Source organism: Rhinolophus sinicus, linkage group LG04 (assembly GCF_036562045.2).
Source record: "Rhinolophus sinicus isolate RSC01 linkage group LG04, ASM3656204v1, whole genome shotgun sequence".
In the NCBI taxonomy this organism is placed as follows: Eukaryota; Metazoa; Chordata; class Mammalia; order Chiroptera; family Rhinolophidae; genus Rhinolophus; species Rhinolophus sinicus.
Window position 1 is genome coordinate 171680026 of NC_133754.1, and position 24351 is coordinate 171704376.

The window sequence follows — 24351 nt, forward strand, 5'->3', positions numbered from 1 at the left end:
ACTCCCAGCCTCTCCCACCTTCCCTCCTGCACTCCCCTCACACCGGAGACAGGGGTCTGTCTCCAGCCATGACCCTGGCTGAGGCGACTGCATATCGGGAGACCCGAGTCCCCCCTGGGTTGGGAAAGCACCCATGAGAGGAGGTACCACGGCTCTGCTCCATCCACCCCTGCCCGTGCCCACACTATGCCAGGCACATGGGCACCCAATAAACACCTTTATATTAATACTATTCATAATAATAACATTCCCTGTCTGTAAGAAAGGCCTTGCCAGGTGCCAGGTCTGTGCTTCCCATGTACTGACTCATTCTCTTAAATGAGTAAAGGAGGAAGGAAGGAAAGGAGGGTGGGAGGAGATGCCTCAAGCCTCTGCCTCTGACCATGACCTTTAGCAGGCTCTGCCCCTCTGGAGGTCCCAGTTCCCTGATCTGTAAGATGGGGAGCTGAGGGTTTGGGCCTGATGAACAGTTTCTTTACCCTCAGAAATTCTAGGCATCTGCAGCCATGAGAATGTGGTTTCCCTGGAGAGGATGCCTCACCAAGCTCCCTCTCCTGTCCTCCCCAACTCCCCTGGCCCTTCCACCCCTGAATCTTGCTCAGCAGTTCAGAGATGTAAAGAGGCTTAAGATGCCAGGTGGATCCTGTCCCCTTACAGGAGGGAGGGAGGCTTCACCCCCTTTATAGATGTGTCCAAGGAGGTTGGGATGGGAAGGGAGCTGCCTGTGTGTGAGGCCAGGGTGGGGACGCAGAGAACTGCTCCAAGGACAGGGCCCCTTCCGTTTTCTCATCATGGCTGCCTCCGCCCACACTTCACAGAGGCATTTCTAGATGGCTGAGAGCAGCACGGTGGCAGGAGAAGGGGTCCTGGAGCATCACAGAGGCAGGCCCACGTGGGGGTCCTGAGAGAGGAGGCACGGGAGAGGAAGGGTCTGCATCTCTGCACCTCAGCTGCCACCCCCTCCCTCCACTGCTACCTGATGGGGCAATAGTAGGGTGGGAGGAAGGCAGGAAGCCGCAAGGGGCTGCCACAGGTCTCACTTCCTGCCTGACCCCAGAAAAGGGGAAGATTTCATATGCAGAATTCACAGCCTCTGCCCAAGTCTGGGTGGGGGCTGGGCAGGATGGCAGCCAGCTCTATGGGGTGGATGGATTTCCCCTCCACGTTCCCCCTGCCACACACTTGGCAATCATTCGACATTCAGTCAGGGGATGAGGGGAGAGGCTGTAGTGAATGGTGGGGAAGAAGAAAGGCAAAGTTGTGATCAAGGAAGGATCAGGCCCAGGAAATAAGCACCAGGGGCTGAGCAGAAATTCTGTGCTACTCCCTTGAGGCTCAGAGAGCCCGAGTAACTTCCTTAAGGTCACAGAGCTGATCAGTGATGGATTCAGGAATCAAGCCCAGGGGATCTTACCCCAGAGCTCATTTAGAAGGAGAGAGCTTCTGGTGAAAATTCCTGGGCACCCTAGATTCTAGGATTCAAGGTTGTCAAAGCTCATCAACAGTAAAGGGGACTGAGCTAGGAGACCACCGCACAGGGTTACAGAATGAGTGACATTGTCATAAAACAAGGAAGGACAGAGTTTCACTATCCCTAGCGTCTCATGCGGCAGGAGGCAGTGGCCCCTCTCGAAGACTATGGGAAAGTGTCATCTCCAAGGGGCCAGGGCCCACACCTCCCCGCCAGTCCAGCCAGGTACCTTGGCCCCCAGGCGCAGCTGGTCAATGGTGTTCTCGGCCTCTGCATACTTGGTGAGGAGCTTGTGGTAGTCCTCCTGCAGGAGAGGAGAGCAAAGCAGTTACCCACCCAGGCTCCTTGCTGTGAGGCTCTTCATAGGAAACCTGCCCCCCAAAAGGGGCTTCTGGGTTCCTCAAAGTGAAAGAGCTCAGTGATGGGAGCGGAGCAGATCTTTTCAGGCTCACATGCAATGCAGACCTCCACGGTCAAATTCTGGAATGCCAGAGGTAACAGGACAGCTCATCCACCGTCCCCTTCCACCAACTCAGACAGTGAGTCATGGAGGAGGGCTTCTGGGCTGCTTTACCTTGGTTCCAAAACCCCATCACAGAGGACTGTAACTACTTGCTTCCAAATTCCCTGCCCATCTCTGGGCTCTGTGGGTAAGGCCCGCATCTGTCTTCCCCGCTGCCCTATTTCCAGCTTAAGTAGTATGTGCTTCATAGGTAATTTTTAATGGCTGAATGAATGAATCATCAAAGGTCTCCTGGGTAGAAAAATCGAAGACTTGAAAATTACAGTTGCATCTACTCAGTCACTATTTGCCTTAAAACTGAAGAGTTTCATTAAAACAAGTCATTACAGGGGAAAAGCAAAAATAAATGTCACGGTCACCTTTGAAGGATGCTAGGGAACTGACGCATTGTTCTGAAAACTGGTAATTAGAAGGACGGCATCAAGCATTTCTCCCATCTTTCCCATGTGAACAAGAATGCAGAAGGAATGAGAGCATTGAATACTACCATCCGTCACCCCAAATGAAGGACTGAATCAAGGCAATGACCATCAGCGGCCGCTCACATCAGATGAGAGGGCAGCAGGCATCCCCTGCCTCCTGAAGGGACCACCCGTGATGTGCGGTTGCCCCATACTCCCTACCCACATGGTGCTCATGGCCTGGAGGGGAAATAAACAGGGGATTACAACCTGAAAAAACCTCTCGCTCTGAACTGACAATATGCAGGACAGAGAGAGGACAATGGGCATAAGAAGAGACACCAAAGGATGCATCAGCAAATGGGAGACTCTACAGGACAGAACTGGTTCCTCAACAAATAAATTACAAGGAAGAAAAATGGAAAAAAAAAAGATGGGGGAGAGACTTGAAAGACACAATGGCCAAATGCAATATGTGAGCTGTGTTTGGATCCTGATTCAAACCAACTGAAACAAACAGGCCATGTATGAGACACACAGGGCGATGTGAACACTGACTGCATATTGGGTAATATTAAGGAACGGGTGTTAACTTTTAGGTATGATGATGGTACTGTGGTTACGTTCAAGGTAGAATCCTTATCTTTAGACATACATTCTCAAATATTTTTGAATCATATGATCTGATGCCTGAAATTTGTTTCAAAATACTCCGGTAGGGTGAGTGGGGGAAAGGGTGAAGCCATAGATGAAAAAGTTGCCAGGGGCTGGGTGATGGGTATATGGGTGGAAGCCAGGTGACGGAGACAGGAGGACTCATTATATGATTTTCGCTCTTGTATATGCTTCAAATGTTTTCACAGCAGAAGTTAAAAACAAACAAACACGGACTATCTTTGTAGCATGAGCGCAATCACTGTTCTTTCTGAGCAAAGGGCTAGGGACTCATCATGGCTTGGGGTACAACCCTCTCTCCACCAGCAGGGGGCTCCTGGGCCAGCCCAAGCCCCCCCCATTCCAACCAGCTTCCAAACCACCCAGGCCAGCAGGTGCCTTGGTGACACACCTTTAGAAATGAGTCCAGCTTACCTGGAGCTGATGGACCAGCTTGGTGGCTTGTTCAGGCGTCTGAAATTCTTGAGGTACCCTGGTGATGTGGTGGGAAGAAGGTGGGTCCTTTCCCAGGCAGGCTTCTTCACTGCTCAACAGCACCTCCCGCACAATCTCAGCAGGTGACTTGAAGATCAGTGGCCTCACAGGGTCCCTAGGCTGCCTACTGTGGCTCCTAGACTTGGGAGGGCGGTAACTCTCATCTTTAGGGAACTTCACCCGGGGTCCCACCTTGGAGAAATCAGGGAGTGGGTAGTTCAGCCGCCCCTGGCCGTACTTGGGGGCATCAGAAGATGAGTGGCCAGCCAGAGTGGCTCCCTGCCTGGGTGGCAGCCTGTCCTGCTGAGCTGGCCTAGGCGGAGAGTTCAGGGGGCTGATGGAGCCGGTGAATCGGGAAGGCAGCACCTTAGGTGATATCCGTGTCCGCTTCCAGGCTTGGTCCCCGGGCTGAGGGCAGGAGAAGCTGGTAGTTTCTCTCCTCCATCTATGTGCAGGACACTGCAGGCTCTGGGCTGGGGTTGCTGACGAGCCCTGGAATTCCGTGGGGGTTGCCAGAGCGACGCTCCCTCCAGTTGTGTCATCTGAGTGTCGGAGGCGGTGGCTGGGGCTCTGTGGTAAAGCTTCTGTTAGGGCAGTGGGCTGGGCGTCATCAGCCTCTCCTTCCCAGGTAGAGTCAACACTCTCACTAGGGTGGTCGAGGCTTACAGTCCCACTGCTCCAGGACCTTGCAGGGCTGAGGTCAACAGTTGGGTTGACCTCAGAATGTTCTGGAAGTTTGTTTCCACTGGCTTGTTTGTCAGAGGCCACCCGAGGTGGGGCCTGATCCCACCCCAGACGACGCATAGGGCTGGTGCTTCCATTGTTTCCAGAGCAGAGACCAGTCTCATACCCCAACTTTGGGGAGCTCTTTCCAGCTTCCTCAGCCTCATGATCTCTGAGGGCCACATCTGGCTCCTCTTCTGTCATGTCCAGTTGAGGATCCTGCTTAGGGAGCCAGTTGAGAGGCAAGTTGGAACTTTCTGGGCTGTCCCCATCCTCTGCTTCACACTCTGGAAAGAGAGGTCATTGCTTAGTATATGTCAGGTCTGGACTCACCGTGGAATGTTGCCTAAGTCATTTCACCCCTCCCAGTGAGCCCCCACATGGCCACGTACTTACCTAACACCTCCTCTAGTTGTCTTAAAGGTCCTCCAAACTCAAACCTCAAACCTGGTTGTCCCCCATGTTTCCTGTCTCAGTAAATAGCAACACCATCCCATCCAGCTGCACAAGCCAGAAATCCGGGAGGCACTTTGCCATCTGTCTCCCCCTAACCCTTTAATCAAATCCGTCATCATCACCTCCTACAGAGCTGTCAGACTCACCTCCTGCTGCTCTTAAGCCCACTACCACCACCTGTGCCCCAGACAACATCCTCTCTCACCTGGACCTCTGCAGTAGCCACCTCGTCGTCTCCTCAGTCACCCTCGTCCCCCATCTGAAAACTTATCAATATTTTCCTGTTGTTCCCAGGATACAGCTGAACCTTTAATATGGTTCCAAGGACCCTGCCTCCAGCCCCCATGAGCTCTCCTGATCTACTTCTCTCCAGGGTCCCCCTCAGTCTCTCTCTGCTCTAGCCATGCACATCCTCTCCCACCACACGGCCTCACACGTGCTGATCCCTCTCCCAGGGTCCTCTTTCCCTCCCTTGGCCAGTTAACTCCTATTTGTCCTTCAGGCATTAGCTCAATCTTGACCTCATCGAGGAAGTCTCAGATCTTCCTTACTAGGTCCAATTCTCCCTTAATAGGCTTTCACGGGATTGAATACCTTTACTCTGAAATACTTATCCCAACTGCAGTTTTCCACTTATTCATGTGATTGTATCATTAAAAATTTTCTCCCCCACTACACTATAAGCTCCATGAGGGTAAGGACACCCTCTATTTTTATTTACTATTGTATTTGCAGAGTGGCTGCTCAATACTTGTGGACTAAATGAAAGGAAGGAAAGAAGGAAGGGAAAGGAGGACAATAAGGTATGCAATGTTCCCAGAAAATGCATAGTTGTTGTACTTACTACATAGTGGGTGCTCAAGAAATATTCATCCATCCACCCACCCATCCATTCATCCATCCAACACCCACTCACCCATCTATCTATCCATCTACCTATCCACCCATCCATCCATTCACCCATCCAACACCCACTCACCCATCTATCTATCCATCTACCTATCCTCCCAGCCACTCATCCATCCATCACCCACTGACCCATTTATCGTCCAGTGATGCACCATTGGCTGCATAGTCAATGTTTACTGAGCACCTACTCATTCCTAGGTCCTATGTCAGCCTCTGGGATAGAGCCAAAGCTACATGAGACACAGCTGCATACCGCCAAGAATAGACTCTCTGCTCTGCCCAGATGCACCGTTATCATAACCCTTGTATCACTCCCTGCTCCCTATGCTCTTTCCCCTACGCTTGGTACCTCCAGATCCTTCAACTCCTTAAAATCTCCTTCAACAAGTCTCTCTTGTTTACAGCAGACACTCGAAGTCAAGAGAGGTTAAGTATCTTGCCAAAGATCACACAGTGGCTCAGAGCAGTCCCGGACCTAGAACCCAGGTCCCAGCCACGGAGGCAAGTTAGTTTCTGCTACTAGGGTTCATGCAGTGGGATGAAGGGAGTGGGCTTTGGAGCCAGGGGGCCCTGAGATCAATCCAGGCTCCTCTGATCCCTCACTGGGAATCATGGGCAAGGAGCTGACCTCTCTGGCGGTCCTTACTCAGACTGGAGGCTAGTCCCTCCTACCTGGCAGAGGATAGTGAGGAGGGAAGGAGACAAGTCCCAGGCTCTGCCTAGCCCTGCACCTGGCACACAGTAAGGGCACAGGACATGCCAGCAGGTGTTACATCATAGCAGGGAGTTACCATGTGATCTCAGGAAGAGATGCCCCGCCCTTTGATCCCGGTGCATCCCATTCCCTGAGGGAGAGCTCAGAAATGGCTCCCTAGAGGGTAGCTGTGGGCGAGCCTGACATGAGGAACTTTGGGTCATGGCACAACGCACTACCAGCCTAATGGCTTCTGTACCGCTCACGGGGCCTGCCTGAATTGCAGAATCCTAAGACAGGCATTTCATTTGTACTCAAAGAGCAATAGGTACCACGCATCAAGTTCTTCCTATTCTCAATGGTATTATTACTACCATTTCACAGATGGGGAAACCAAGATTCCGAGAGGAGAAGGGACTTGCGAAGCCAAACAAGGAGGCTAATCTAAGTTGGTCTTGATGCAGAGGGAACTGTTACTTTGCAAAACAGGGAATGCCAACAATACCATTGCTAACTGGGATCTTACAAAATCTTAAAAATGGGCATAACCCCTGGACCAAGCAAGTTAAATTACCCAGGTTATTATCAAATCAAATGTACAAAGATGTGCTGATAACATACATCTCTGCATTATTTATAATAGTAAAAGAACAGAAGCTAACTAAATGCCCAGCAGAAAGAGACTGGCTGAACAAATTTCAGAATATCCACACCATGGAATTCCTAGTCAGGCATTAGGAATGACTGTGCAAGAATATTCCATGAGCTGCAAAAATGTTCATGTCTATTAAATTACAAAAAACAAAACAGGTTACAATATAGTTTCTAAAATACTGTTCCATATTCATATTACGTTTGCACATATACATATGGAAAAGAGCCACCTGGATATTAAGTAATTTTCAGTTTTTCCTCTTTTTGCTGACGCTTTCTGATTTTTCTGCAATGAAGACTATCACTTACATAATTTAAATCTTTAAAAAATTTTAATTATAAACTTCATAGATTTTAATTATATTTTTTGCTAAAATCCCTCCCACTCCCCACCTCCCACCAGAAAGTGGGATGATTGGGGGATACCACTGTGAGGTTTGAGGGAGTCACTCTCACCCTCTTCCGTAGACTCTCCTGATTCGGAATCCTGGCACCCATCGGGCTGCAGCTCCAGGCCCCACTCCAGTGGCTGCAGGCGCTGCTGGGCCAGGCGGAAGTCCTCCAGGAGCTCGGGGCTGGTGGCATTGGGAAAGGGTCTTTCTTCTCCCCAGCTGTGTGGACCACTCCCATCAGCATCCTTTCCCTCCTCGGCCCAGGCCCAGCGCCGCCGCTGGGGCCCCTTCCCCAGGCCGGGCTGGGCCCAGTGGACCTCTGTCCCTGAGCTGGCCATTAGGCCTGGTCTGCGCTTCACCTGGGCCACTTCATCTTCAGGAGATGGAGCTGCCACTATGGGCACCAGAGTCACCACTGGCTCCTCTCAGCACCAGCCATCCTGCCTGAGGCCTGTCGGGGACACAATCAAGGAACAGCATTAATCCTTGAGTCCCCTCCTTTCTTTAGAACAAGAAGTTACCAGCAGGAACTCTGGATCAGACAGCCCTGGTTCAGCTCCTGGCTCCATCCCCTTGAAGCTCTGTGACCTTGGGCAAGTCACTCTGTTTTCATTTTCATCAGTAAAACTGGGATAATAATTCATCTCTCCATCAAGAGTGCGTATAATTACCTGAGATACAGGGTGAGGAGCCAGGGGTTGGATGCGTGCTGGCAATTGTTACCTTGTGCCAGGCTCTGTGTGTGGGTGCAGGGCACCAGCCCAGAGCAATGGGGAAGGATGATGGCGGAAGAGGGTGGTGTCAAGAGTCCAGTGCAGGCCTAGGAAGTCAGAGAGGGTCCTATTTAGAAGCCACTTCCTCTGAGAACCTTCCTGACACTCCTTGGGTAAGAATTCAGATCGGGAGTGGGGGGATGGTGAAAGAGCATTCCAGTACCCCAAATAATTGAAAACAGGCACTCAAACAAACACATGTACACACATGTTCATGGCAGCACTATCCAAATAGCCAAAAGGTGGAAACCCAAACGTCCATCAACGATGAATGGGTAAACAATGTGTGGTTTACACATACAATGTACTATTAATCAGCCATAAAGAGCAATGAAGTGCTGACACGTGCTACAACACGGATGAACCTCGAAAACGTTATGCTACGTGAAAGAAGCCAGACACAAACGGTCGTGTACAGTATGAGTCCATTTACATGAAATATCCAGAATAGGTAAATGCATGAGAGAGAAAGCAGATTGGTGGTCACCAGGGACCGAGGGAGAGGGGACTGGGCAGAGACTGCTTAATGGGCACAGCTTCCCTTGTGGGGTGATGACAATGTTTTGGAACTAGATACAGGTGGTGGTTGTACAATATTATAAATACATAAGATGCCACTGAATTGTTCACTTTAAGATGGTTAATTTTATATTATATGAATTTCACCTCAGTTTTTTAAAAAAAGCATTTCAGACAAGGGGACCAGCGAGCACAAAAGCCTGACGGCAGGAGGCGGGCATGGAAGTGGTTTCCTGAAGGCTGTGGTATGGAGGGGCAGGGGCTGGGCACTTTGATGGCAGAGAGTGTGGGCAAGGAGAGGTGGTGCCCAGACCCTTGCAGGTCCTGTTGAGGCATCTGAAGGGCGTCCCAGACATGGGAGAGCACATGGTAATGTGGCTTCGAAGTTCCTCTCCGGCTGCTCTATCCTCACTTCCTTTCCCTCTTTTCCTTCTCTCTCTCTTCTCCTCTTGCCTCCGTCTTCCCCATTCTCCTGCTATGGCCCACACTCCTAAAGCACCTCCTCTGTGCCCAGTACCACACGGAGCTCTGGAAACACAAAGCTGAGAGAGCAGCAGACATGGTCCCACACAGGGAGTGAGAGGGGCTTCCAGAAGCTCATCCAAACCTGGGAAAACGGAGGCCCAGAGAGCAGAGGGGCCTTGCCTGAAGCCACATGTCAGCCAGGATAAGGCTGGGGTACAGGGCCCCTTGTGGCCCAGGTCCAGGCTCCTCCCTCTATGCCGTGGAGTCAATAGAGTGTAACTCCAGGCCTCGAGGCCAGTCAGCTGTTTGTCCCGGCAGCCTCGGGAGCACTTGGGTCTTGGTCAGAGCCTGATTTGTACTGTTGAGAAAAATCAGAAGGCAACTATGTCTGCATAGAAAGTACCCCGGGGACCATGTAGCTGGAGAAAGGCTGCAGCCTGCTCAAGGGCTGGGGCAGGGAGGAACATTCTCCCCCCTCTGGCTGCAACCCCTGCTCCTTGGGCGGGGGTTCATCCTCCCCACTTCATATTCCTCTCGCCCAGAATTTCCTGCACATTACGCTGAGCATGCCCATGGAGGCCCCATATGCTGTGTCTGCTCTTGCCAGCCTGCCCGAGAAGCTTTACCTGCATGTTCCCAACCTGCCCGCACCCCAAACAGCTAAGTGGGTCACAGGAAACCTATTTTTCAGATGAGAAAACCAAAACTCAACATGGAATAGTGACTTGGCCAAGATCACCCAGCTGCTTAGTCACAGAGCAAGATTTAGAACTGGCAGTTTTGGCCCAGGGGTTTCCAATTTTTTTTTTTAATCACACCACTTATCAGTAAAAATATATATCTGCTGGCATACCTAATATATATTTCCTATAACTTTATATACATGTATGCTCATGCTAACACATTATATGTATTAGAAACAATATATCCAAAAAAGGATTTTTAAGGTACAATAGAAAATACATATTTTGAAGGGCCACTCTAATTCTTTTTCCCTGCCCTGGGGAGGAGGTGGGGAGAGGGCTGTACCTCTCTTGGAAATCCTGCCAGTGGGCTTTAAGCTTGAGTGCTCTTAAGAGTCCTCTACAAATTCAGAGTCCTAGGTCAACCCTAAGAAAGCCAGATTAGTGACTCAGGGACAGGACCCAGGAATCTGTATTTTAAGCCAGTGCCCCAGGCAAGGCCCGCCCGTTAGGTTGGCGAGGCCTCCTGGCTCCTGCTACTATGGCAGGTGTGAGAGGTGCTAAGAGCTGTTGCATTAGTTCTGAAACCACTGCCGGAGGAGGAGGAAGGGGCCAGGGACGGCATGTGGTTTTTTGATTTTTTAAAGGGCTTTTTCTAGCCGTGCCATAGAACAGCCTGCCAATCACAGAGGCCTCTGGGGCACAATGAGGAACATCCTGTCCCCTGGGATGAGTCAGTCCTCACAGAAATCTCACCAAGGGAGGCCGGGTGTCGGAGGCAGCTGCGGTCACTGGCTGCAGTTTTGCACATGCGCACCAGGCCCCCAAACCTGTGAGCCTCTCCTGAGCAGGACCTCTGTCTTCCACGCGTGCCATGGCCCTTGGTGCCACGGAGCGTGGGACTGGTCAGTCAGCTGTCAGTCAACAACATATATGAGTGCCAACCGCATGCCAACCGCAGGCTGGGCGAGGACATGCACTCACTGGGCTGCTGTGAAAGAGAAGCGGCTGGGCGTCCGGAGACCAGGTTCCGGGCCAGTGCGGCTGCTCCGCGGTGACGGGCTGGGCTGAGTTGTTCCTCGCTGTAAAATGGAGAGAACGCCAGCGGCTCTTGCTACAGCAAGTGGGTATCGCCGCGTTGGGGCAGGCTGGCAGGTGGCTAAATGAACTTGGAGGCTCCTGGTTGGCTTGTTGGCTTCTGAGGGCAACAGCCTCAGAAGTGCTAACCCCTTCCTCCTCCCTGGGCTCCCATTTCAGAGTAATAAAGATATTGAGCACCCAGTGGGTGCAAATTAACTTGAAGAAAAACCTGGGACCTGCTACTGTATGCCAAGCACTGCACAAGACACAAGAATACAGAAATGAGCAAAAGCATTCCCAAGTTTCAAATGAACGTGGGGGAGAGGAGAGGGTTGGACAGAAGGGTTATTGAAGAAAGAAGCCTTAAGCTGGGCTTGAGACACAAAGAGGGTTTTGGGGGAGAAGAATGGGGGAGGGCACTGCAGGCGGAAGGAACAGGACAGTAGGCAAAGGTCTAAAAGTATGAACGGAGCCTGATGAACAGCTACGGGCAGGGGTCCTTGAGCACCAACACAAGGCAGGGTTGCTCTAGGCAGCCTCCATGAAGGCTGCAGCGCTGCTCCCAAAAGGCAGTGGGGTTGGGTGAAGGCTCCAGCCATGTGAGCTGGGCGCTGAGTCCAGGAAAGCCCTGTTAGCACCAAGTCCCGTCAAGGTCTGGGCTGCCAGCCCAGGAGAAACTAGCCCCACAAGGAAGCACCAACCCCCCCATACCACCCCTGCTCCTTTTGTGTGTCCCCCCATCCACCACCTCACCCCTACCCCTGGCTCTCTCAAGGGTCTATGAGACCCTTGTGGTCTCTCTCTCCAGTTCCCGAGTGGGTCAGCCACCTCCACTCAGTGCTTCTCTATCCCCACAGCCACTCTGAAACTGAGGACCCTTCTCTTTATGGCTCCATCTCCCTAGTTTTCCTTTGCCAGCTGCAGCCATGCAGCCCACCTCCCCCACCCCATGCCTTCTGAAGCCCCTTCCCATCCAGCCAGGGCTTTCCAGGGTTGCCCATCCTGCTCCCTCACTGACATCTCCCAGATTTGGGAATAGAGCCACAGAGAGGTGGTGGGCTCTCACAAGATGTTGCAGCCAGGATGTGCAGCCCCAGGATTCAAACTCAGGGCCCGTGACTCTGAAACCAAGTCCATTGCACTTGAGAGGAGGGCAGCAGGAAGGGGAAAGAAGACCCCCTATATCAAGTGGCTTGGCTCCTTCAAAAAGGATGGGCTATTGGGGTCAGAGCCCCAAACTTGGCTGCCCTCCCTGACCAGTTGGCCGGGCATAGACCTATTATTCTCGAGAGGTTCCTGCCAGCAGTGTAGAAACTAGACCCATGAAGAAGCACCAGCCACTCCCCTCTCCAGATGTACCCCCGCCCTCCTGTTCCCAGCTCTCTCCAGCAGCGAGGCCCAGGAGAAAGAGGAAAGGCACCCTGGCTGTTGGGGACTCCAGTCCCATCAGCCTGAGGAGCTGGGCTGTGTCTGCTGGATCATCCCCCATTTCTGTCTGTGCCCTTAAGGGGCAGAAGGAGCCACTCTTTCAGGGGGACCCTCTGTCGCCTCCTGGCCTGCTCCTCATCTGTGCATCATGTCTGAGGCCCCTTAGCAGCCTGTAGGACTAACTCTCCATGTACAGATGAGGACACCCAGGCACAGAGAGGGACCAGCACTTGTCCAAGTTCCAGAGATCAGAATCAGAGTTCAGATAGGAATCCACCATCCCGAGGCTTGAGGAAATCCCCCTAAAATCCACGCTTGGCCTGGGGGCCGGGTTCCCCTAAGCTGGAGGAGAAGTAATACAGCTGCCGCAGCTGCAACTTCCTGGCTGGGCTGGTCCAGCCGCCCTGGACTGTCCCAGAGTGTCTGTGACTGGCCTGCCCAGAGGGAAGGAGGCCTCCTTCCTCGCCCTCTTTCACTCCCTTACCTCTCTGGGGCTCCACCATCCTGCTGGCCCAGGCTCAGAGGACCTGCGTGTGAGGTCTTTGTTCCAAACCTGGGGAGCCCCCTGCCTCCATGGCGCCCTGGCCCGCCTCCAGGCCGCTCTGCCCGCTGGAGCTGCTGCTCACAGACAAGCATCGCTCCCCACCTCTCCCCGCCCCTGCTGCCGCTGAGGCCGCCTTGCCTAAGCAGGAAGCGCCCAGCCTGATTTCCTACAAGTGTTTGTCAGAAGGAGGGGGTTTGTCTGCCTGCAGAGTGAGAGTGAGCAGGAGGAGCTTAACCCCTTGCAGGCCCACTGCGGGTCTGCGCTGCTCAGGAAAGGACTCATGGAAACTTCCGATGTCAGGTCTTGGGAACATCTCAACCCAAGTACGATTGAGGAGATTAAAGCCCTGAAAAGGTCAGAGGCTTAGCCGGGGTCACTTAGAATGCTGAACCTGGAAGGCCTCCAGCAGCTTCAACCTGCTAGGAGCTTTTTCCACAGCCCCTCCCCTCTAGGGTGTGACCTTAGCAGAGGCTCCTCTCTCACAAGGCCTCAGTGCCCATCTGTACAATGGGAGCTCAGAATGGATGGCACTTGCTTGGCACTCTCCCAGCTCTGACTCTCTATCCTGTCTGCCAATATGCAACCCATGACCTCAGCAAGGCTGCAGCGATTCCTGCCACACCACCCACTGTCCTTGCCCTAAGCTGGGCCTGTAGCTACAGTGGGATTTTCCAGGCAGCATGGAGGTGGGGAATTGACTGATCGGGTAAATTTCCGCTTTTGTTCCTAGGGCTCATCAGAGGCCAAGCTGCCTTTTGCCAAGCCCCCCTCATCCCATTCATTCATTTGACAGGTACTTACTGAGCTCCTGTTGTGTGCTGGGTGCTTTTCAAGTAGCTGGGACTATGGCAGGGCACAAGACAGGCCAAGCCCTGGCTCTACTCTAGTGGAGACACAAATAACAAACACAGAGAGTCGTGAACAAGACAGAGAGGGTAGCATGGTGCAGTGACCCATATCCCAGGCTGCTTTTGGTCATATCGATGCCTAGGGTTCACTCAGACCAACAGAATCGGTTTCAGGGCATCAGTGATTTTAAAGTATCTCAGGTGACTGGGGTGTGTGGCCCTGGTGGAAGCTGGGGAGAGAGTGGGGATGATCAGAAAGGTCTCTGTGAGAAGACGACATTCCATCAAGGAACTGGAAGGATGAGAGGGACAGGAACAAGCCACAGGAAGGGCTGGTGGCAGAGTATTCTGGAAGGGCAAGTGCAAAGGGCAAGGTGGGAACCAGCGGTGCTTTCTCTGAGAACAGCAAGACTATGTACCCAGAGCAGAGGGAACCCAGGGGGACAGGCAGGAGCCAGGGTGGAGGGGCAGGCTCAGGGTCCAGTCCCCACACTTGTGTGTGTCTCCCAACTCTGGCCCTACTCAAGATCTGGGGATTCTGATTCAGGAAACAAAAAGAAAAGGGAAAAAAGTTGGCCCCTGTATTGTCCGTAAAGCCCTCCAGGTAACTCTGATGAGCAGCCAGGTTTGGGAACCACCAGTACAAGAGAGAAAAATGAATCTTAGAGTCAATGCAGACCTGGGTTCCAATCTCAGCCCCTCTTCTTGCTAGCTCTGTGACCTTTGAGCTTTCACCTCTCTAAGCCTCAGTTTCTTCATCTGGAAAACAGGGATAAGAGGAGTAACCACCGCACAGGGCTGCTGCCAAGATCCAATGAGGTAACGCCTGCAAAGTACAGAGTGAGGGCCTGGAACATGAATGAATGAATGAATGAATGAATGAATGAATGAATGAATTTTCCCAAGGTCAGCCTGTGGGTATCTGGCAAAGCCAGGGTTAGAACCAGGTGCCCTCATCCCGGTAATCACCACACCCCTCCACCTCTCCGCTGCCTTTTACTCACATCTGGATGGAGGGGCTCTACCTACAGCCCCCAGCCTAAGGTGGAGCACAACCAAACCCTAATGAGGCCCCTCCCTGCCAGCTCTGGTGACCATGTGGGTCATTGTGCTCAGGGTGGGCTCCCCTGACACCTTGTCACTCACTCTCTCTCCCTCCCTGGTCATTAACCAGGCAGCATTGCCATCAATGCCAGGTCGCTGCCACTGCCAGGCATGCCCCGTGGCCCCTGGATAACCCCAAACCCAGCTTAGGGGCAGCTGCCTAACACCAAGGAAAACAGCTTCCCGTGTACTCTGCCTTCTCTTTGCCTTCCCCAAGCCTTCCCAACCTTCCTCCCTGCCGTTGCTAGTGTGGTGCCCCTCCTGGAACACCATCTCCACCCACCGGCCACATTCTACTTAACCGAAGCATCACGTCCAACACCGGGCTCATTATATGGCCAGCCTCCAAACCCACCCAGGTGCACAAGCCAGACCCGAGCGTCATCCGGGACACTTCCCTCTCCCTCACGTAACCAGTCCCTCATCAACTCCTGTTGATTTTATTTCCTAAGTCTCACCAGAATCTGCCCCATCTCTGCAACCCCACATGGCCTCCTACAACAGCCTCTTTTGGAAAGCTCTTGGTCTCTGCAATCCATTCCCCCCACTGCACCAAAGGGATCTTTCGAAAACAGAGGCATCCACACATGGCCCCTTTCTGCTTAAAACAGTCTGAGAAAGAAGCTGCCCATTGCTCTGAGAAAGATGAAACTCCATAGCCTGGCCGCTGCTCCCCCCTTTTCTCCCTCCATCCTCACCCTCCTTCAACAGCTCCTTGCTGTTCCTGGGACAAATGCGTCGTGTACCCCCTCATCACGCACCTCCACTTCTTCTCCCTGTTAACTTCCAGGCAACCTGTAGGTCTCGGCCCCATGGGCCCTGCTCAGGGACTGCCTCTTGGAATAAGATGTTAGGTTTGTCTCTCTGACAATTGGGAGCTCTGTTAAGCTCTCACCATTACGGTGCCCAGGCCCTGACACACAGGAGAAGCACAGTAATATACGATGGATGAGCTACCGAGATGAGCCAGTTGCCCACGCCTGGCATGTGGACCCTCACAACAACCCAGTGAGGCTGGTGTAACATCCTCATTTTACGGGGGGGTGGGGTGGTAAACAGAGGCCCAGAGACTCTAAGCCACTTGCCCACGGTCACAAAGCTGGTGAGTGCCGGTAGAGAGTCAAACACACAAAGACCTGACTTTTAATGGCCACGCTTGGTGCTCACACTGTTGCAGCCTGCGGAGATAATTAATAACCTGGGCACAATTAAATCGGGAGTGGAGCTTATTACCAACTAATTGCAATTCACTAAGCCCATGTTCTGACTTTCTAATGAGGCCCTGGTTCTGCACTGAGCCTTTCGGTTTTCTAACATGCTTTCTCATCCTACCTAACACTAGATGCTGAAGAAGAGCCTTGGGACGTGGGCGGGACAGGAGTATGATTCCACCACACAGGGGAGGAAACGGAGGCCCAGAGATGGGGAAGAGATTAGTTCCTGGTCACCCAACACAAAAACAAACAAAAAAGCCCTTTGGTCCCCACCGCCAGGGCTTGCTACTTTCGCTAGCACACTAGCAGCATGCCCACGTGCGGCTGCGTCTGCACGACTCTGCCAGTCCTTCCCCAAGGAGCCCAGCAAGCCTTCAGCCGTTTGTTCCCTCCAGCCCCTGGGTCATGATGCTCTAACACTGCGATGGCCATTCCTCGCCCACTCTTCCAATGCCCACCCACTCAGCCATCCCCTCCTTCCCTCCTTCAATCATTCCTGAGCCCCTCCTAAGTGCCCGTGCCTTAACCAGACTGGAAACGGAGTCTGTGGTACAGCCCAGGACACAGCCCAAGACTGGGATGGGCATCACTGGCTGATGGGATGAGCCCTGGACAGTCAGTCACTCCTTCATACAACGTCCTGAGGCCCAGAGGGTACTGTGGGGCCGATAACCTTCTCACCCATCCTAGGGGAAACCAGGCGCTGGCAACTTCAGGAGGCCTGGGGGCCAAAAGCTGTTATTCAACCCTCAGCCCCTCCTTGAGCTCCCGACAGCTCCCTTCCCTGGGAGAGAAATGAAAACCCACCCTAAGGTCACCCACTCCTTCCTGCCCAGGCTGCTGAAAATCCACAGGGAGTGTGGGGCTGACAGGAGGCACACGAGGATTTCAGGAGTGGAACCAGAAGAACCAATGGAAGCCTGGCTTGGGAAGTGGCTGTCCAGGTTCCAGCCTGAGCGACACTGGACAAGTGCTTCCCCTCTCTTAGTTTTGGAACCTCAGGGCTTAATGAGATTATCCCTGAGGTTATCAGAAATGACCTTCTAGCACTGAATTTCCTGGGTTCTTTAACTCCACCTGCCCACACAGGCAGAAACGCCGTGCTGATGGGGGGCTACAGGGCACAGGAGTTTAAGGGCGCATGGGCTTTGTGGGGAGTCAGAGACCTCCAAGCTCTCGCTTAAAAGCTGTGTGGCCTTGGGAAAGTCGCTTACCACTCTGAACCCCTGAGTCCTTATCTGCAAGATGGGGGTAATACTGATATTACAGGCTCCTTGGAATTGATAAATGAGACTACGCATGTGCCTGAAGTCCTGGCCTAGGGCCCAGCTGGCACAGAGCTCACATATAAATGACTTTGGCCATATCCATGAATCGCCCAGATGGCTTGCTCCCTGAAGGACTGTTTAATTTTCCTGGCTCTAGATCTTTCCCAATATCAACCATAGCTCTAGCTCTGGGTCCTATACACAAAAGGAGAGAGCCAGCCCTCCCAAGCAGAGAGAAATGCTACTATCTCCCTGAGACCCTCTTTCCTGTGGCCCCCAAACCGGTTCCAGGGATCACTGACCCAGCTAGAAATGCATCCCCATCCTGAATACTTAAGGAGAGGAGGAAACAGGCCTTACTCAGCCAACTGAAACATGGGTTATAAGGAGAGTGTGGCCATATTGAGGAAAATGCACACATACAGACACACACACATTCCCAAATGCGTGCTCCATGAAGACAAAAACATGTGCACGTGCCAGGAATGCGTTGCTAACAGCAACAGTTCATTTACCTATTAAGTAAAGGCCTTTCCATGGATTTGGATCTCATAATTTAATTCCCATACCAGTCCAAGGAGGTAGGTATTACTATGCCCATTTCACAGGAAGGGAAGCTGTCTGAATCCAGACAGTATCACTTAATCACTTTGCAACTGAACCTTGCAGTAGGTGAAAAGGTTGCAGTGTCCAGTATTAGGGGATCACTGAAGTAAATCATATTTCCCCTCAAAAGAATATTATGCAGCTATTAACAATCATATTGCAGAAAACTATGAAGTGATATAAAAAATGTGATATGTTAAGTGAACAAGCCAGTTATAAAATCATATATATCTAGTTTGAGTCCTTTAAGGAAAAAAAAAACACACCATAAAATGTGGAGGAAGGGAAGGGAAGGAAGAAGGAAAAGGGGAGGAGAGAAAAAGGAAAAAGAGAGAGAGGTGCTCCAAAATGTTTATAATTATTATTAGGTATTAGTTCTAACTAAGGCAAGTTTACTCTTTTTCCTTATGTGTATTTTCTAAAAATAACAGTTGTTTTAAAATAAGAGTAAAATGAGCATTTACTGTTCTTAAAAAGAAAAGCTACCACCACACATCTGTGTAGTGCTTTGTTCTAAGAAGACCTTGGACACACCCTTCTCGGTTTCCCCACCTATGCAAGCTGTGAAGAGTGGCTGGGCTCTTCGAGGCCCTTTGCAGCTCTGACATTCTGCGGCATGCTGTAACTCTCATCCCACACCTCTCTTCCTCTTTTTAAACTCTGATACTATGTGTTCTTTCCTACACATATAGCCATTATGCAACATGTGGGAATAGGTAAAAATCACAAAAAGAAAGCAATCCCAGCCTTAGCTGCTCAACATTTTAGGACATGGCATGATTGGATCCTCATAACTAGACATTTAAGGATAAGGAAAGGCACAGAGAGGTCATACAACTTGCCCCAAATCACACAGCACATTAGGATCTATATCAAGTACAGTGTTACCCTCCAAATGAATCCCTGACTTAGAAGGGCTGAGTGCAGCCTCCTGGACACTGAGGCCCTTCCCGGTCCTTGGTCCTTGGCTGCGGTCCCAAGATTCCAAAAGACTGACAGGTGGGCATCCCACTCTGGCCTTGATCACCGGCCCCTCCCCCAGAATAGCCTCAGCCTTGGGATAAGGTAGGGGGAGGGAGAATGCCAGCAAGGACCTAGGGGCCAATGCTGGATCATCCTTGGGAGCCAGGGGGTCTCTCTCCACAACCAAAATGGAGTTAGGCTGGCACTTGGCATGGAAGATCTGAGTCAAGATGGGACTGTAGGCTGAAATGGATGCGGAGATGGAGGAATTGAAAATGCAAAGGTGTGGGGGGCAGAAAGGCCTGGTCCAGATCTGGTAGTTCTGACCTTAGAAATGTATCTGAACCTCCCTGATTATCATCATCTACTGAGTAAGGGTAACACTTTCCTCAGGGGTGTGCATGTGGAATAGTAGGACAATGTGTTTGCAAGGCTTGGCACACAGAAGGTGCTCAGAAAACACAGGAAGGGTGCTATTGGCTCCCCTGGTCACCTAGCACCTCTTCCCACTGCCCCATGCCTGACTCACGCTCCAATCCCTTTGGCACATACTGTCAGATAAACCTTCTTAGAGCATCATTCTGGTCCAGCCTTTCCTTGCTTAAAGACCATCATCGATGGCTGCTGTCACTTTCAGGTTAAAGGCCAGACATTTGGCCTGGAATTCAGGCTCATATCGATCCGTTCCCAAATCAGAGGGTTGCTGCACTCTATACAACTCACAGCACAGACTAGGAGCCTCATCCATAAGGTTTCCTTCCCAAATTCCACACTTCAGGGGAGTTGCAGTGGTTCCCATTCTGACCTGGCTCCCCTGGGGCTTCCTACATGGCCAGGAACCCTCCTGGCTGCCATGTAGAGTAAGACTGGCATTCCAGCCCCCAACACCATTCACATGCAGCTCTCTAAAGAAAAGAAAAGAACAGAACAGAAAAGAAAGGAAAAAGCCCTGATTTGTGGCATTTACTGGTTTCCATAGTGTAAATACCCTTACTATAGCCAATTTCAAGCTACCAACATGATATCACTGAGCACAGCACTGGGAAGAAATGTGCACAATTAGCTCTCACCAGCTGACACACCCCTGCAACATTCCAAAGGAAGGACCACTAGCCCCAAAGAAGAGTTGTGTGACTTCAGGTGAATGACAATTTCTCTGAGCCTCAGGCTCCTCATTTGTAAAATGAGGACAACAATCGCACTACCCTCACAGCAATGATGTGAACACTAAGTGATATAATCTAGGCAATCAACAATGTACTGAACACCTACTATATGTAGGGTTCCATACTGGGCACTGGGAAGGTGACGGGTGACAAGATGGTCAAGGGCTCCTGCCTTCCCAGACCCCACTCCTTGCAGTAAAACCCTTGGCACAGTGGCTAAAATACAGTATTCAATAACCATTAGTTAATATTACCAATAGTAATATAGTTATTCCCTTTCTCTGGGCTTCAGTTTCCTCATTTCCTGACTTAGAACGTGGGCTGTACAAAACTCTACGATGCCCCCTCACTGGAGCCTTAAAGTAGCACTGAAGTGGTCACTACCATTACCATTTCACAGATGGGGAAACTGAGGTACTCAGAACTGAAGACAGGCTTGGGATTTGGACCAAGGTCTTTTAAGTCCTGGTCTCCAGGTCTGTTCTACCTTCCAGGGCTGAGAAAACATAAAAAGGACCTAGAATTCAGCTGGTGATTCAGCTGAAAGCTTTAAAAATATTCTTTCTTCCCCCGCTCATAAGGGTAAATTGAAATGTCCCTGGCATGCACCAATTTTCCAAAATACCCTGTCAGCGTGACTGCCTCAATGCCTGGACCATTCCCAGACTCTCTGGAAACCCCAACCCTTGCACCCCTAGAGGGCTGTGCAGGCTGGTGGGAGCTGATGAAATTTCCTTGCAAGAAATGGCCCGAATCACATGTTTTAAGTGCAAGCCGCTGGACTCTGGAAAGCAAAGGCCCCACATGGGCACCTTCTGCCTCCTGCAGAAAAACTGAGACTATTCCTGGGAATAAACCCAAGCAGACCCCAAACAGCCCGGGGTCCATCTCCCCACTGGTAAGTAAGCGAGACTTAGGCGCCCTCAAATGGATGGGCAGAAATTCTGTTTTCTTGACAAAACAAAACCAATGGCCAATAAATAAAACCCACTAACTCCAGAGGAGGCGCCTGGAAAATTCTCTTGGGAAGTCCCTGTATGTATCTAACCTCAGTCTTTCACGCTTCAGTTTCAGCCATTTCTTCTCATTCTGTTCTAGAGGACAGGAACAATGCGTCTTTTCAGTGCAGCCTGTCTCAGCTTCTCTTCTCAGATCCAAAGTAGCCCCGGTTTGTTATTCGCAACTTTACTTTCCAACTTGCTCACTCAGAAGCAGAAGCTTTTGAAACATAGGTAATGATCCGCTCCAATCTGTCATTTCTCTCAACAAAAACTGGGGAAAGGAGTCTCATCTCATCCAAAGTCTTACAAAAAGCAGAGCTCTGGCTCTGCCCCATCACACTGGAGAGAGGCCAGCTTTGCACCTGCCCTGCTGTGCGCCTTTGGGCAAGCCGCACCCCCTTTCTGGGCCTCAGTCTCCCCATCTGTACCAAGAGGGGCTGGCCTTATTTCTGCAGTCCATTCCAGGTCCTACCACTGTCCATCCCCATGCTGGCCCTTGCTCTACCTCCCTCTCCCTTCCAAAAAGAGGAAAAGAAACTTGCGTTAGGAGTCCGGGGAGGGTGCGCGGCTCTGAGTTGTCAGGGTGCACGGGTTGTTGCCGGGTGAGCGAATCTCACACAAATCCCAGGGCAGAGAAGTCCCACCTCCCCGGTAACCACAGCTACCCGGCCACACCTCCAGCCCAAACACAGCCCGAGGCCCAGCCAAGGACCACCCCCGTATTCCCTCGGGACCCCTCCCCTCCCTGCGACCAGCCCCAGTCCGGGAGAGTGACTAAAGGTCAACGCCCCCATTGTGCGGAGGTGGAGACTGAGGCCAGAGGGTGGAGGCTGCGGAACTCCGCAGCCAGCAGGGTTTGGACTCGGACCTAATCGCCAGTCCCAGTCTCCCTCCCGTTCCCGGAGCTAGGATCTTCTTCCTGTGAGCTGGGGGTTTCCACGTGGGAGAGACCGAGAACACCACTGTCCCTGTGGATCCGGGCGCATCGGCGCTGTCCACCCTCCCACCCCATTCCCGTGACCGAGAAACTGAGACCCAGCGAGGGGCCGGAACCCGCCCCGGACCCACTATGGGCCCCTCCCCGCCTCTCACCTGCTGGCCGCCGCCGCCGCGCGGGGTGGTTTCCTGGAATTGAGCGGCAAACAAAGGCCTCCAATCCGGGCGCGGGGCGGGGCGATTACTTTTTGCATAATCCCCGAGGCCAGCCTCTGAAGTGCGAGGTGCGGCCCCAGGAGGCGGGGCCCCGGAAGCTCCACCAATCGCAGACAGGCGGCTGCCTGCGGCCGGTCCTCAGAAACTCAGACGCGGCTCCACCACAGAAAATCTCAAATCTGGGAGATTGTGTGTCTCTCCTGGAGCCTGTCCGACTGCAGGCGCGATGCTGAAGCTCCGTGTTAACACATTTGTGCAAGATCGCAGTGAGGAAGAAATCACAAACTTTCATAGAGGAAACGGACTGCTTCATAACGGTAGTAAAAATACTGTCATTAACTTTTCTTGAGCACTTATTAGGTATCAGGCACTTACTGTGAGCTCTTACTGTGCCCAATCCTCTCCTATGAGATAGGTAGGTATTATCATTACCCCCAAGTATATTCTAGTCCAAACCACCCTTAGGCAAGCGGGGAAACCCAGTCCTGGAGAGAGACAAGAACTTGCCCAAGGTCCCTCAGTGAATACAGGACAGAAATAATCCATTGCCCACTAAAAGCGCACCTTGGAGGTGGTGTAAGATATCAAACTGGCCTAGGCTCTCGCCCCAGTTCTGCCACTGGCTGCCACTGAGCTGTAGGTAAACAGAATTCATAAGTTCTGCCTCACAGGGTTGCCGAGGGAAGTACATAAACATAGCACCAGGTCTACAAGAAACAAATCAATGGCACTCATTTAAAGAGTTCCCCGAAGAATTCTATTTCACAGCGGGGATTAATAGGCCGGGGAAACAAGAAGTGACTTTCTCAGGGTCCTGCATCCAGCTGTGTTACAACCCAGTGCTTTCCTCTTGGCAGAAAGCTCTTCCCAGCTCCCCTGGTTGCCAGTCTTTCCCTTCACATAAATCTAATGGTAATCATAGTAACAGCTTCTATCCACTAAAGGCATTCTCTGTCTCAGAGACAAATATTTTAGCTAACCCTTAACCATAACTCAAAAGTTAGATTAGTATTATGTTCCACGTTTAAAGATGAGGAAACAGATTCAGAGAGGTTAAGTGACTTGCCCAGGATTACACAGGCAAGAAGTGGAGTGCAATTTGATCCTAGGTTTCAGATAGTGAGGTGTGGACTCTTTGAGCTGTGTCTTGTTCTCTGACCTTGTACTTCCCACGCTGGGCTACTCCGTTCCCCACCAAGCAGAGAGGGCTCCAGGTAATCTGAAGGCCAATTTAGCACTTGGTTGGGCAGGCCTCAGCTCAAGCCAAAATCTGGCCCTCTTCGTCTTCTTCATCTAGCAGCTGACCGTGAGACTCTAGCCGTACCTCCCCGTCCAGCTCTGGCATCATGAGTAAAGATGTTAGGGTCACGGGTACATGTGTCCAGATGGACCTCTGGCCCCTCCCTCTCCCAATATTCAAAGCTGTCCTAGTATTGGGTCCCTTTAAAAAGACGACAGGAGGGCCCAGCTGGGTGGCTCAGGCGGTTGTTGCTCTGTGCTCCTAACGCCAAAGGCTGCTGGTTCGAGTCCCACATGGGCCAGATGGCTCAGTTGGTTGGAGCGCAGGCTCTCAACCACAAGGTTGTCCGTTCAACTCCTCCAGTCCCGCAAGGGATGGTGGGCTACGCCCCTGCAACTAACAAAGGCAACTGGGCCTGTAGCTGAACTGCACCCTCCACAACTAAGACTGAAAGGACAACAACTTGACTTGGAAAAAGTCCTGGAAGTACACACTGTTCCCCAATAAAGTCCTGTTCCCCTTCCCCAATAGAAATCTTAAAAAAAATAAAAAAGACAATAGGACATGTGCCTGTCCTGGGGTTTCATGTTGTCGATCTCAGGCCGCCATGGGTTCAAATTTGTCCTCTCCCACTCACTAGCTATCCAACTTTGGGCAAGCAACTTGGTCTTTCTAAGCCCACTTGCAAAGTGTTGTTGTGTTTTTTTTTTGTTGTTTTTTAGGTTTAAGTTTCCACGGCCCCAGAGTCAGGCCCAGGGATTTCATAAGCTACAGTTCCAGAAACTCATTCTTGTCTTACTTTTTTCAGACTGCAGACATGGGACCGTGGGCAGCAGCTGCTGGGGGATCTCTGTCCCCCGGGGACTGGAAAAGGGGTGGCGTTCGTAAGATCAGAGGGCTCCTTTCTTCATTCACCATCATCCTG

At 51.7% G+C, this 24351-nt stretch overlaps 1 protein-coding gene across 7 annotated transcripts in view; it reads right to left on the reverse strand.

Annotated features, from left to right (window-relative positions):
- The window catches only part of AKNA (AT-hook transcription factor), a 52544-nt gene extending 30357 nt beyond the window's left edge, over nt 1-22187 (reverse strand). Inside the window, exons 1-5 of one of the 7 annotated variants that reach the window (XM_019719578.2) lie at nt 14392-14538; nt 13666-13747; nt 7437-7823; nt 3485-4554; nt 1701-1775 (exon numbers count right to left, since the gene is read on the reverse strand). In XM_019719578.2, coding sequence (XP_019575137.2) covers nt 1701-1775; nt 3485-4554; nt 7437-7710 — 1419 coding nt within the window. In that variant the 5' untranslated portion in view covers nt 7711-7823; nt 13666-13747; nt 14392-14538. Of the gene's footprint in view, nt 1-1700; nt 1776-3484; nt 4555-7436; nt 7824-8043; nt 8063-12804; nt 12972-13665; nt 13748-14391; nt 14539-21081; nt 21533-21576; nt 21680-22126 lie in introns of those variants that run through there. The other 6 variants (XM_019719580.2, XM_074330902.1, XM_019719579.2 and 3 more) reach the window with 6 other exon arrangements.
- Between the last annotated feature and the right edge of the window lie 2164 nt (nt 22188-24351).